Source organism: Erythrolamprus reginae, chromosome 1 (genome assembly GCF_031021105.1).
Source record: "Erythrolamprus reginae isolate rEryReg1 chromosome 1, rEryReg1.hap1, whole genome shotgun sequence".
NCBI lineage: Eukaryota > Metazoa > Chordata > Lepidosauria > Squamata > Dipsadidae > Erythrolamprus > Erythrolamprus reginae.
In genome coordinates, this window is record NC_091950.1 from 41,481,439 (window position 1) to 41,496,928 (window position 15,490).

The 15,490-nt window shown below is 36.3% G+C and overlaps 1 protein-coding gene across 1 annotated transcript in view; it reads left to right on the forward strand.

The window, feature by feature from the left end:
• MNAT1 (MNAT1 component of CDK activating kinase) overlaps positions 1-15,490 on the forward strand; it is a 144,890-nt gene that overhangs the window by 68,310 nt on the left and 61,090 nt on the right. The window contains exon 6 of the mRNA XM_070750689.1: positions 869-994. Within this exon, the coding sequence (XP_070606790.1) occupies positions 869-994 (126 nt within the window). The remainder of the gene's footprint in view (positions 1-868; positions 995-15,490) is intronic.

The following is a 15,490-nucleotide window of genomic DNA, read 5'->3' on the forward strand; positions in this document are numbered from 1 at the left end:
GTAGCGAGATACCCCTGCCATAAACTTTCCATAGGCAAGTTCTAAGTTAAGCTAAAGTGGAAGAAGAAAACCATCTACCTTCCATGATATGATTTTGAGCTTAAATCCACCATTTTCAAAGAAAACTTCAGGAAACACTTTGATATCTTGAAATGAATGCAAAGGAAACCAGAGGAAATGCTGAATGAAATTTCATTTGCTTTTTACTAGCCTGGATGCTATTATTATTCTGTCCTAAATTTTAAATAAGATTTGGAGCAACTCTTATTATCCATTTGAATAAATGGCTCACTGTTTCATATTAAAGAGTTTGTCTTGCTTTTCGGTGGAGAAATTATGAAAGGAGAATATAACTGAATAAAGAACAAATCCTGTTACGTGAGAGGGCTGAGAATAACTTTCAAAAAGCCTCAGATAAAATCCAATGAAGAACTTGTCTGAAACTTGATACAAGTTTTGAATCCAGCTTAGATGATTTTTCATGCTGCTGCTTTTTAAAATTGTTAATTCTAATTATTATGATTTTGAAAGTGATATGAATTACATGGTTATGTAAATATTAGAATAATGCTCATTTGTCTTTCGGGTTATTACATTTTACTACATTTTTTGTTAATGCAGAATCTATAAAAATATATCTTTGTACGGTTTTTCTTTAAATTTATGAGTCTAATGTAGCTTTCTTCTATTAGTAAAAATGGCCATTTTCTGGTAAACTGGGAGTATTGAACGCTGTTCTTCTGGAAATGGCCAGAGAAAGCCACTTTTGAGAAAGATGCAATTTGTTATTCTAGGAATGCATGACAGTAATGGTGGATGGTTTATGGCTTTTAAATATTTTACTCTGTGTTTTAAATTTTGATTGTAGGAAAGTTCTCATCTGCCAGCATCTTTGTTATTAGCCCAGCATAAAGATCGGTCTACACAGCTAGAAATGCAACTGGAGATTCCCAAACCTATCAAACCAGTGGCATTTTCAACAGGCATCAAAATGGTAAGATATAAACACCTTTCTGTGTGTGTAAGAGAGAATTATTTTTTTCCTTTTCACAGACTAACCTTTGCACTCTGAGTTTGGAACAGTAAATTAAATTCTAGTATCACTGTAACATTTATGTTGTGATTAACTGATTAAAAGGAAGGGATAAAGAAAACAGAATTATATACTAATTGGTTTCAAAACCAATTGTTATATTTTCGTCTTATGAATATACAGTAGATTATATCACACATAGGAAAGCACAGCCCATTGGCAGTGGATCTAATGTTTCTAATTGCATACTGGCAATCTTTTCTGGATTTCAACACCACACAAATGAATGGTTGTTTGCTCCAGAGATGTTTTGCATTAGGGCTTGGCATATTTTGAAAATGATTAGAAGAATTATTTTGGAACTTGTGCAAAAATGTGCATAACACTTCTCTACTATTTGTTGAAGGATTTTTAGGGTTTGGCATGAAGTAAAAAAAAAAGCTTTAAGAATCACATTAATTTTGGTGAGTCAACAACCATAAAGCAGTTGCAAATGAAAAGACAGGAAAAAATGTTGGGCTTTCATAACATCTGAAGTGTTATTTTGGAATCATTTTTGAAGGATTGACAGTCTTATTCTTTAAGAAATATGGATGATAATACTGTGAAATAGTTCTAAAAGAGTCTCTCCAAAGTTCATCTAGATTGGGTATATATTTATTTTATCATAAAAAATGACAGTTCTTTGGCTGTGCTACAGATTGTATGTATTCTTTTCTTATGAACAATCAGAATTCATTCTTGACTGGGTTTGGACAAAACATTAATCTTTTGATATAACTAGGAAGGAATAATACTTTTTGTTTCTGTTGTCAATTAATCTTGATTATACGGATATGCAGACATATATTTAATCTTGACAGTGGTTTAAGGCATTTCTCCAACCTAGTGATCTCCAGTTGCATTGAATTGCTATTCTTTGCTGGTAAATAGTTATAGCTCTTATGCTTGGGAGAGGCTGATTTAAAGAGAAAGGCCATATTAAGGTAAAAAATGCTAAAATTGAGTTTTTTCCCTAAGGCAGAAATAGGCAATTCAGTGCGGTCCATGTATTTTGAAGTTCAGATCCCACCAGCCTCAGTTATCTTGGCCTAAACAAAATTTAACCCTGCCCTGAACTATTGTAAAGACAAACCAGAAATTGACTGGATATATCAAAGCACAGGACGTTAAAAATGGAAATAAAAGTAACGTGGGTGCACTTATACCATAAAATATGTTGGTAAATATGTTTTTTTAAATAGAAAGAATCACTCTAACATTCTTGGGGAAAAGAGTAGATTCTTGCTAGCAGGAAGATTTGTTTTGAAAGGTTCTTTTAAAGGCAAAACTTTTATTTGACACTATTTATTTCTCTTGAAGTATGACAGCGATGACAACTGTGCAGTTTTTCAGTTTTATTTTGCAGAGGTTATCATAAAAATCAACACAACTTCTATCTGCCCCTCAAGAGAGGAACTGCCATTACAGGGCTGCAACTACCAGTTTTTATATATATTTCTTTTAAAAAATCTTTCTTTTGAGTACCAAGAAAGTATAGAACAAGAATTGTTGACTAGGCCCAGAATTTATTTTCACTTATCTTAATTCAATTAGTATAACTCTGTTATTGCTAATTTCATTTGTATCCTGCCTTTCTCAGAGAGATCATGATAGTTTGTTTACACGAGAGGGGAGGTAGAGAGGTCTCCCCTGATTTTACCACCACAATAACTTGGTGAGGTAGGCTGTGCTGAAGGAAAATAACTGGATCAATGGCTGATACTCAAAGCACTGGTTCTCTTTTAATAAACAAGGTACTACTATGCATAAGTAGATTTGAGCTGTGTGCTCAACAGTAAGCTGTCATCGGATCAATTTTTAGAAAAAGTATGCTAACTTGCCATCTAATAATAATAATAATAATAATAATAATAATAATAATAATAATAATAAAATTTATTGTCATTGTCAAAACAACGAATTGTCATTGGCAACGAAAGTCGTGTGACACCCAGAGACTAGTCCCACCATACATAAAATCAGAATAGGTAAATTTAAAAAATAGAATAAAAAATAGAATAAAATTTCCCACCCACTACAAATTCCCCACTCTGAACCACTCAACCATCTACATGACAAACCAAGTAATATTGTCCAACAGTTCACTGATGGTGACCCTTTAGTTCATTGTTAAGTGCGAGTATAGCTCTGGGATAAAAGCTATTTTAGGACAGGTTACAAGCGGTGTGCCACAAGGGTCTGTTCTGGGTCCTATTCTTTTTAATATGTTTGTGAGTGACATAGGGGAAGGTTTGGTAGGGAAGGTTTGCCTATTTGCCGATGACTCTAAAGTGTGCAATAGGGTTGATATTCCTGGAGGGGTCTGTAATATGGTAAATGATTTAGCGTTACTAGATAAATGGTCAAAGCAATGGAAACTGCAGTTTAATGTTTCCAAATGTAAAATAATGCACTTGGGGAAAAGGAATCCTAAATCTGAGTATTGCATTGGCAGTTCTGTGTTAGCAAAAACTTCAGAAGAGAAGGATTTAGGGGTAGTGATTTCTGACAGTCTCAAAATGGGTGAGCAGTGTGGTCGGGCAGTAGGAAAGGCAAGTAGGATGCTTGGCTGCATAGCTAGAGGTATAACAAGCAGGAAGAGGGAGATTGTGATCCCCTTATATAGAGCGCTGGTGAGACCACATTTGGAGTACTGTGTTCAGTTCTGGAGACCTCACCTACAAAAAGATATTGACAAAATTGAACGGGTCCAAAGACGGGCTACAAGAATGGTGGAAGGTCTGAAGTATAAAACGTATCAGGAAAGACTTAATGAACTCAATCTGTATAGTCTGGAAGACAGAAGGAAAAGGGGGGACATGATCGAAACATTTAAATATGTTAAAGGGTTAAATAGGGTTCAGGAGGGAAGTGTTTTTAACAGGAAAGTGAACACAAGAACAAGGGGACACAATCTGAAGTTAGTTGGGGGAAAGATCAAAGGCAACATGAGAAAGTATTATTTTACTGAAAGAGTAGTAGATCCTTGGAACAAACTTCCAGCAGACGTGGTTGGTAAATCCACAGTAACCGAATTTAAACATGCCTGGGATAAACATATATCCATTGTAAGATAAAATACAGGAAATAGTAAAAGGGCAGACTAGATGGACCATGGGGTCTTTTTCTGCCGTCAGTCTTCTATGTTTCTATGTTTCTATGTTTCTATTCAGGAAACGTGTGGTCCAAGTTCTAGTTGTTCTGTATCTTCTACCAGAAGGCAACAATTCAAATATATAGTGTTGTTTAATTATAATATATTGATTAATAATTAATTAATATATAGTGTTCTTTAATTCCTTAAGCATTACTAGAACTTGTTGTAAAGGCAGTCAACACAATTAGCTTATTTTATCTTTCCTAGCAGTAGCAGTTCGACTTATATACCGTTTCATAGTGCTTTACAGCCCTCTCTAAGCAGTGCCACCATACCAGCATACAGTGCCAGCATACCCAACAATCTGTGTCTTCATTTTACTGACCTTGGAAGGATGGAAGGTTTGAGCCTGATGAGATTTGAACTGGCAAACTGCTGGCAGCCAGCAATCAGCAGAAGTAGCCTGCGGTACTGCACTCTAACCTCTGCACCACCCGGGGCTCATTATTTCAGATTTCATCCTTTCACTTTCTGAGGGCAGTATTACTGGGTCTCAGAAAGTAGGTGCTCCCTAAACAGGAGCATTCCCCAGTTTCCCCACATGTCATTCCCAGGGGGTGGGATTCAGCTAGTCCAGGCCAGTCTGGGTGAACTACATGCTATTTTTATATCTGGTTTGCCAAACCAGTAGTTGCAAGGATTGGCTGACCCTGCCCACCCAGCCCTTCCTAGGAGTCTCCATGTGGCCCGTTTTGGATGTGAGGTGTTCAAGATTTTTTTTTGCCTCTTCTCAAGAACCATTTTCTACTTAAGAACCTGAGCCTGGAAAAATTTCCCAGGAAATTTGAGAGCAGCACGAAGGCCCGACCAGTTTCCTGCCATTCCCCCTGGGTTTCTCTCTCTGGTGCAGTGTATGGGAGGCAAGTTTTGGATTTTTTTTTATTCCCCTCACCTCACCTTCTTCCTTCGGCAACGACTGTCCTCCTCTTCTTCCTCCTCCTCCTCCCACCCAACTTCCGAGCTTTTATTTATTTCCTAATGGGTTTGCGTGCATTATTTGCTTTTACATTGATTCCTATGGGAAAAATTGCTTCTACTTACAAACTTTTCTACTGAAGAACCTGGTCACGGAACGAATTAAGTTCTTAGGTAGAGGTACCACTATATTTGAAGATAAGAAGGTAATTAATGCTTTACTAGTCCTAAGAGGTTGCCTGCTACCGCTGAAATAAGTTCTCTATGGAAAAATTGAATAATAGCTATTTATATAGCAATAGGCATAGATAGACAGTAGCAGAGGGATCACTTTTACAACAAGGGAGATAGTTGGCCTGGTAGAGCAAATTAGGTCACAAATCAATTTACAACTTTTTACTTGCTTCTGAAATTAGAAATGGGAGGGAGACAATGATTTGTTTATTTGGTTTAACTGAAAGCTACTTGTTGACCTATCTGTCTTAAAAAAAGTCAACCTTTTATTTTTCTCTCTGGAAACATTACAAATAAAGAAAAAACCCCAAAGTCTTGCATTCTGTTTTGTCTCTTCAATCCTGAGGGGGATCCCACCCTGTAACTAAATTCTTTTGTGCTGCAATTTATCTATTCCCTTGTATGTTTATCTTGTTTTGGGGATATTTATTTTCCTGTGAACGTAGTTAAACATTTTGTTGGCATTTTTCCTCCGTTCTTTGATTTGGTACATATGCTGCTTTTAGCCTCTTCTTTATGCATATGAGAAAGAAGAGCAATTCAAATATTAAAAGAGAGAAGATATCTGGTAGAGCAAGCCAAAATATGGCTGGTGGGATGTATGCTCCCTCCCTCTGTCTTTCCACAGTTGTTTGCTTTGGAAGGCTCACACTTTAAGCACATGGAAATACTTCACACTTTTGAGAAATGCTGACTTCCTACATGCTTTATGAAGGAACAGCACATCATTCATACAATGTAAGCACATTTTATAGATTATCTCAATATAACTTTTCATTTCTGCTGTGTGTGTTTTTTTTAAACAGTGAGGTCTATAATGCGTTCCTTCTTTTATTACCATGTTTTGACCATGTGTTGCATAAATCGTGGATAGCTAAATCTTACACCTATATAAATACAGTGATACCTTGTCCTACAAACTTAAAGGTGAAAAGTTTGTAAGATGAAACAATGTTTCCCATAGGAATCAATGGAAAAGCGATTAATGCGTGCAAGCCCAAAATTCACCCCTTCTGCCAGCCAAAGCGCCCGTTTTTGTGCTGCTGGGATTCCCCTGAGGTTCTCCTCCATAGGAAACCCCACCTCTGGACTTCTGTGTTTTTGCGATGCTGCAGGGGAATCCCAGCAGGAGAATCCCAGCATCGAAAAAAGAAGTGCTTCGCTGGCAACGGAAGTCCAGAGGTGGGGTTTCCCATGGAGAGGAGCCTCAGGGGAATCCCAGCAGTGCAAAAACGGGTGCTTCGCTGGCAACAGAAGTCCAGAGGCAGGGCATCCCAGCGGCGGCGGTGGGTTTGTAAGGTGAGGGTTTGTATCTCGAAAAGTTTGTATGACGAGGCGTTTGTAAGATGAGGTATCACTGTATAACGGAAAGATACAGCTTTAGTGCTAAATTTTATTGAGCTAAAACAGTGTTTCCCAACCTTGGCCACTTGAAGATATTTGGACTTCAACTCCCAGAATTCCCCAGCCAGCGAATGCTGGCTGGGGAATTCTGGGAGTTGAAGTCCAGATATCTTCAAGTGGCCAAGGTTGGGAAACATTGGACTAAAATACTAGTTAAATTTAAAATTTCAAAGTAAAATAAATCTTATAAAATGTATTTAATTAAAATGTAATAACTGACAATAGTTGGCTTCAAAATCAAACTAGTGTTTCAGTTTCTGCCTTAGATATTTTCTTCTCCCAGAAGAATGGGGATTTGAACTGAACATCTTTCTTTCTCTCAGAAGCCTAAATTAAATCCCATATGTGTTTCTATTTCTCCAGAGCAATTGCTAAGAGGACAAGCTTTAATCTGGGGCTGAAGAAGGTGAACTCAGCTTTATCCTTCTCTCTACTTGCTTGTCTCCTTCCCTCTAAAGAACTGCTTCTGTCTTCTGAAAGAGAATTTTTTTCTCTATTCAGGAGAGTAAAGGTTGAGGAAACATAGAAACATAGAAGACTGACGGCAGAAAAAGACCTCATGGTCCATCTAGTCTGCCCTTATACTATTTCCTGTATTTTATCTTACAATTGATATATGTTTATCACAGGCATGTTTAAATTCAGTTCCTGTGGATTTACCAACCACATCTGCTGGAAGTTTGTTCCAAGGATCTACTACTCTTTCAGTAAAATAATATTTTCTCACGTTGCTTTTGATCTTTCCCCCAACTAACCTCAGATTGTGCCTCCTTGTTCTTGTGTTCACTTTCCTATTAAAAACACTTCCCTCCTGAACCTTATTTAACCCTTTAACATATTTAAATGTTTCGTTCATGTCCCCCCTTTTCCTTCTGTCCTCCAGATTATACAAATTGAGTCCATTAAGTCTTTCCTGATACATTTTATGCTTAAGACCTTCCACCATTCTTGTAGCCCGTCTTTGGACCCGTTCAATTTTGTCAATATCTTTTTGTAGGTGAGATCTCCAGAACTGAACACAGTATTCCAAATGTGGTCTCACCAGCGCTCTATATAGCGGGATCATAATCTCCCTCTTCCTGCTTGTTATACCTCTAGCTATGCAGCCAAGCATCCTACTTGCTTTTCCGACCGCCCGACCACACTGCTCACCCATTTTGAGACTGTTAGAAATCACTACCCCTAAATCCTTCTCTTCTGAAGTTTTTGCTAACACAGAACTGCCAATACAATACTCAGATTGAGTGTCCTGAGCGTACATACTAATACTTTTGTCTGAAAGAAGTTATGTATTCTCCATGATAGTGACTCCTAATCTTTGAAGCATCCTTCCCCTGAGATCCAAGTAGGCCCCTACCCTCTCAACTTTGCAGATAATCTTGAAGACTTGGCTTTTCCTACAGATATTGGGCAGATAAACTGAGATTGGAGCCCAATAAAATGGGGATGTGTGGGGTGTATGTTGCTGTTTGAGGCGGCAATAATTTTTGTGATGGTTTTTATGCTTTTTACTGCTTTTACTGGTCTTTGTTAACCACCCAGGTTTATGGTGCATAAGAAGTGCCACCAAACAATACATGAATAAATAAATACATGAATAAATAAATACATTACAGAATTGGATAGTGGCTGGAAAGATACTATGTCAGATTGCTGCTGTTGCACACATTTGGGGCCAGATATTATCTCTCAATCCGACTCGCTTTTCATAACATGATGCAAAATGGGTAAGAAGACATCCATGCATGCCATAAAGAGACAGGGTTAAAATTTAAATAAAAGTAATTAAAAGGCAGATCATTCAAGGCAGAAGGTTTTACAAAGCAAAGTTGTCTTGTTTTCAGAGTTGTCATAATTTTTTTTAAAAAAGCAGACTGATAAATGATTTTAAAAAAGCTCAATTACCACTGTGGCACATTTTTCCTTAAAAGTCTTAGCTGATCTTTCCTTTCTCTCATCTCTCTACATCAAGATTAGTTTTATTTATAGATTTGTTTAATTCTGCTTTTAAAGCCATGGTAGACAGTTGTTTTAAGAAAATATAATTAGATATAATTCCCTAAATTAAAAATCGAATGAGTAATGTACTTGCTGCTGTCCAACAATTTAAAAATTAAACTTAAAAGTTGTTACTTTCTGGTTTTTTTGTTGCAAGTTCTTTTTTCTTTCTGCCCTCTAGTAATATATTAAAAAACTACAAACTGCGAAGAAATGAAAACAGGAAACTGATTAGTAGAATTTTGACCAATGGGAAAAAATGTTGATAATGTAAAAAAAGTCACATTAAAATGCATTTATTTTGCTATCTCTTTTATAATGAGAATTACCTGGAGCTTAAGTACTGTATAATAATTGATTGCCTGCATCTGCTAAGGAGAAAGGATTTTGGATCAAAGGGACAATGCACTTTAATGAAGAAGTAGTCCTAAACAATGGTGTTCAGGAAGGGTGTTTGCTCAGGTGTTCACCGATGGAGAAGAGGTTATTGTTCCATGCATCTATCATCTGGCATCAAAATCTGGCACCCCTTTGTTGCACCCAGGGTGTTTTTGGGATGTCCATGAAAGATAGAACTGAGGAAAAAGCACCTAATGTTAGTTACTGTTGAAAGAAACTTCTTTGATTGTTTGGAAGGGAGTGAGGGAGGAGAAATATAGTACATTTTGAAAGGTTTAATGGTTTACTCCTTTTTTGTGGTTGTTAATTGGCCTTGTTTCTTTTCAAACAATTAACCCAGTTTTCTGTGTTTCTGAGTATATTATTAGGTCTTTCCAAATGCATAAAAATCGAAGTTGTCTGGTCCATTTAAAAAACCCACACCTATGCAATATTTTTATTTACGTGGTGTTGAGCATTTTGCTTAGTAAACATTGGGAGCAAGATGACAGTTAAGTGTTAAATGCAAGTTACTTTTCTGATCTCCTAGAAAAATGTGGTTTTGAAATGATGGGTAAGGCTGAAAGTATGCGTGTATAGATGTATACAGAGTTTTTCATAGTTCTCTGTGTTAATGAATTTCAGTTACCTGAGAGCTTATTTTGAGAAAAGAGCTGAAATAAGAAAAAACTAAAAATAGTACCTGAATCAACATATTTTAATTTTGGCAAAGTAGAACTCATTTTCTGCTAAGCTAGTTTGAACCAGAGATCCCTAATTAAAAACAATAAGCCTAATATTGCAGTAATTCCTCCTGTTTCCTTTTCAACAAAGAAATAATAGGATGTTTGAGGTTTAAGTTCTCTCCAGCTAATATAAATAAATATAAAATTCCTGTGATTTAATTTAATTTAGTTTAGGACTCATGAGCTATATTTTGTCTCTTTTTACTTCGCAGTCTTTTTCTTGGTTTTTCAGTCATTATCCTGTCTTATGGTTATCTAAATATCTTTTCAATATTAATTACTTTTTAATCCAATCAGAACAGGATTGTGTGTAAATGGCTATTCATTTTGGAGCCATTAAGTTTTGACGGTGCTATTCTGCCCTGTAATATCTCTGAAACTCCTTTGCAGTAGCTTGAGTAGCACATCACAAAATATTTCCTGTTATTATGAAGGAAATTATAATAATTAATAATAATAATAATAATTTATTAGATTTGTATGCCGCCCCTTTCCGAAGATTCGGGGAGGCTCACAACAGCAATAAAAACAGTATATAATGGAACAAATCTAATAATAAAAATTATATAAAAAACCCTAACTGTTAAAAACCATACAACACATACATACCAAACATAAAATATAAGAAAGCCTGGGGGAGATGTCTTAGTTCCCCCATGCCTGGCGATATAGGTGGGTCTTGAGTAATTTGCGAAAGACAAGGAGGGTGGGGGCTGTTCTAATCTCCGGGGGGAGAGTTGATTCCAGAGGGCCGCGGCTGCCACAGAGAAGGCTCTTCCCCTGGGGCCCGCCAAATGACATTGTTTGGTCGACGGGACCCGGAGAAGGCCAACTCTGTGGGACCTTATCGGACGCTGGGATTCGTGCGGTAGAAGGCGGTGTGATGATGACGAACCTTTTAGACACTGAGTGCCCAAACTGAAAGGTGCATGCATGTATGACCACTCATAGACACAACCATGTGCATACTTGAACATACACTTGCATGTGTGTGGACATGTGCAAGTGTGGACATGCATGAATATACATATGTGTAGACATTTGCACATGCACAGCGGGGGTCCAAACACCAGCTGGCCGACGGGAGGCAGGGCATCCCAACACTGGTAGCATGACAAGAGGCAATAACTATTTCTTTCATGAGCTTTTGTTTCATTGTTTGCAGGAAAACAGAAGGTCATGAAAAAATGCCATGTAGATCTGACCTGGGGCGATGGCGCATGTCACAGCACTAGCGATTAATTGGGGAACTGATTCTTTGTTGGATGAATGTGCAGATAGTTGGAATGGTCTCTTCTTTCTCAAAATTAGAGGAGGGAGCTCATAGAAATTTCATTTCTATTTTGTAGAGTTCCATGCATTATTTGGTTATCTGGTGATAATATTCTGTAATTGGAGGTACCTTGTAAAAAAACAAATTCAGAAGTGTAATACAGTATGTTCATGACCATATCCTTGGATAGTGTGAATAAACTTGTAATGTAGTAGATTAGTTGATAGAAGAATATAACCATACTGTTCTACAAGGAGGTATTTTATTATATTATCAGAAAGACATGTGAATATATTATTCTTTAAATTAACTTGCATACAGATTTCATAAGGATTTGTATTAACATATTTGTGGCATTACTATTGTATTATGTAAAGCGTTGAGATTTTCTCCATAAAGTCTGCCTGTTTCCCAAAATAATACTAATTAATTGACTATTTTTTAAAATGAGGCCCATTTTCCCTATAAAATGAATCTGGGCGGCTTTTTACAAATCCAATGTCAGTTTCTTTTGACAACTACTTCCACTATTGATGTTTTCTTACAATTAGGAAACGTTTCCTAATATTGAACAATAATTTGGCTTCTTGACATTTAATACCATTATTCTGTACAGGTAATAAAAGGCAGGTTTTTACACCCTAAGCTTTCCCCTCTAATTTCTCACTATTAAGAATACTCAGGTCACTTAGTCTTTCCTCTAAGATTTAATTTCCAGTTCCTTAATCATCTTAAATCATTTTATAGAGTTCTTAGGGAACTTTACTGTTTCATATTTGAAGAATAATGTGGTTAAAAAGATGAATAATTTAATGTGAAGAATTATTTCTCTTCTATAGTTTACATAAAATACTAATTGCAGAATACTATCCAGTACCATAATTATTTGTCCCAAATGGCAGATCAAAAGTGTGTTCTTTTGAGCAACTACTAACATAGTTCAGATGAACAAAATTTGTTTAATAAACTCTTTAAAAAAAAAAATCAGCACTATTGAAAATTCTAAAAGATTAAGCATGTTCATGTTGGGATTTCCAAATGGTGTATAATAATTACATGATTCCTTTTAATCTGCAGATTACTATATTATAATATTTTATAACAATATAATAATAATAATAATAATAATGATAATAATAATAATATATTTATAATACTGTTTTTTACTCACAGTCTTGTAAAATTATATTATATTATGCTTTAAACCCCATTATTCAAGCTGTATGTGAGGATTTTGCCTTAAAGAAATAGTGAAGAAATGAGTTCGGAGAAAATGAAACATTATATTTGTACAAACATTTGGGAAGATCACTAGAATAGAAGCTTTCAGTGAACAATGCATGTACATTGAATCTGGCAGTTAAGATAAAAAGATTGATTACTCAATATTGAATAAAGTAATGTTTATTCAGCATAAAATAAATAGGTAACATCCCAGTGGAATTGAATAAAAAAGTCATGACATACAACTGTTTTTATTCATACCTACTTTTATATCCTTTTTTATATCCTTTCTTTATTTTTATATATATATATATATATATATATATATATATATATATATATATATATATATATATATATATATAATAACTCATGTCTATCCTCTTCAATATGTATTGTGCATTGGACAAAATAAATAAATAAATAAATAAATAAAATTTAATTTTTTAAACACTAAATTTGGTTCTTCTTTGTCAAACATTTTTTTAAAATTGTCATTTTATGTTTGATTTCAATATCTGATTAGTTAAACTACGTTTTAACAAGCAAAATAGGGTTAAAGGTAGATTTCTGCAGGGAAGATGAACATAGTGCAGTAAATGCCTCTTCCTGGGTCTTTCACAATACAGTAAATCTAGAGGGAATACTCGTCGGAAGGGCAAGATGCCAGAAAGAACAGGTTCGACTTGTCTGCAAGGATTTACACCATAGTAGAATGTACAACTGTTTTCTCAGAGGTTGTTGGGAAGGTCAAGGAGCCAGTTTGCATTACCAAAGGAGAAGAGCTTTATGGTGATGGGGAAGGAGAGTATTTAAACATGACTTGTAATCTCACTTGAAATGGCCAAATGCAATTCATTCTTCCTTCCTTCAGCAAACCACCCCTAGAAATCTGAAACCTCCTTTCACTTAATTTCTACAGTCTGAGTAGTATTGGTAACTAAAACGATTCAAGTCCTGAGCACTTTCTCGAGGCAAGACAAAAGTTGATAACCACTTTCCCAAGTTCTTATCACCGAGACATGCCTCTAAACATTTTGCTTGTAACGGAGCCCATCTCCTGTGTGCGTCTTAGCACTGAGTGGCATATTCTTGGCAAATAATCCCTACATTGAGTGTGATTAGTCCAGCGATATCTGATAGGTGACCTCCCCCTCCCTCCCGCTCCCCATATCTCAACTGAGAAAGTGGAAGAATGGAGGCAAGGTCAGAGAAGTCAGCCATGCAATAGTTAACATACTTTGTTAATATGTAAACTTGACTCCCTAGAGATTTAAATATTATTATTTTTTAAATGTACAGAAAAGTTTATCATTCTCAGGATATTGACTAACACTAACTTACTTTCTAAAGCATTTGGGGGAGGGGCTTAGTTTAGTAATGTGATGATTTTAATGAACATGTTAAGAGGCTTATAAAATTATCAATGCAACAAAAGTCATGAGTTGCGGCCCTATTTGGACAGGGAGTCATTGCTCAGAGTCGCTCATGCCCTCATCACCTCGAGGTTCGATTACTGCAACGCTCTCTACATGGGGCTACCTTTGAAAAGTGTTCGGAAACTTCAGATCATGCAGAATGCGGCCGCGAGAGCCATCGTGGGGCTTCCTAGATTCGCCCACGTTTCTGCAACACTCCGCGGCCTGCACTGGCTGCCGATCAGTTTCCGGTCACAATTCAAAGTGTTGGTAATGACCTTTAAAGCCCTACATGGCATTGGGCCAGAATACATCCGGAACCGCCTTCTACCGCACGAATCCCAGCGGCCAATAAGGTCCCACAGAGTTGGCCTTCTCCAGGTCCCGTTGGCCAAACTGTCGTTTGGCAGGCCCCAGGGGAAGAGCCTTCTCTGTGGCGGCCCCGGCCCTCTGGAATCAACTCCCCCCAGAGATTAGAACAGCCCCCACCCTCCTTGTCTTTTGCAAATTACTCAAGACCCACCTTTGTTGCCAGCTATGGGGGAGTTAGGATATTCCTTCCCCTAGGCCATTACAAGTTATGTGTGGTATGTTTGTGTGTATTTTTGGTTTTTATAATAAGGGTTTTTAGTTGTTTTATTAAATTGGATTGTTACATGTTGTTTTTTATCATTGTTGTTAGCCGCCCCAAGTCTGCGGAGGGGGGCGGCATACAAATCCAATAAATAATAATAATAATAATAATAATAATAATAATAATAATAATGAGATTTATTCAGAATTCATTGAAACGTATTCACGTGTAAAGAAAAAAATGTAATATCTTGGCTTCTCAATTTTCAGGTGGCTTACAATGACTATCAACATTTTATAGGCATTGGTTTCTCTTAAGAAAAAGAGGAGGAACATTCAATTGAAACTGTTGCCTTCCTTTACCCCTTTAAATGCAAAAGGGACACACATTGAAAATGGCAGATAGCCATTGGGAAAGAGCAATGGAGAGATTAATTAGTAAACTCAGGAATGTGCACTAGCAAATGTGCCTGAGTGGCATGAACATATGGGACAGCAACAGGTGGAAAGTGAGTGCTTCTGTTTGGGGAGCTATTTCCAAAAAGGCTTCAGAATAATTGCTTCAGAGTATTGTGCTTATTTTTAAAATTTACTGAACATGCTCTGTGTTATATGTAGATTCAATGTGCCCACATTTTATAGCAAAAAATACAGTAAAAGCACATATTGAATTTTTTTAAAAAAACTTTGTTCTAACATAGCACAAGAGAGAACTGAATACACACAGCAGAAAATGTTTGGAATAGAATATTAACCATACTGAACTTGATAAATGTTTGTTTTTTGAACATTTTAATTTGGAGTATCCGACTATGTACATTTAAAATAGGATTAAACATAAAATAAAATATCTTCTTTTTCTCACTGGCTGCATCCTGATCTCCCACCTTTGCTTTCCTCCCTAATTCTGGAGATACAGTAAAATGAAATTAGGTGGGAAAAGGTTGTGGTCTATTACTAAACTATGGTCCTTCCCACAATTAATATTTCATGTATGTATAAGTACACTGAATTGTAGAATTTGATTGAGGTCATATTATGAATTGAGACAGGCACATGGAACAACCAAACGTCATAATTAATAACATGTAAGAT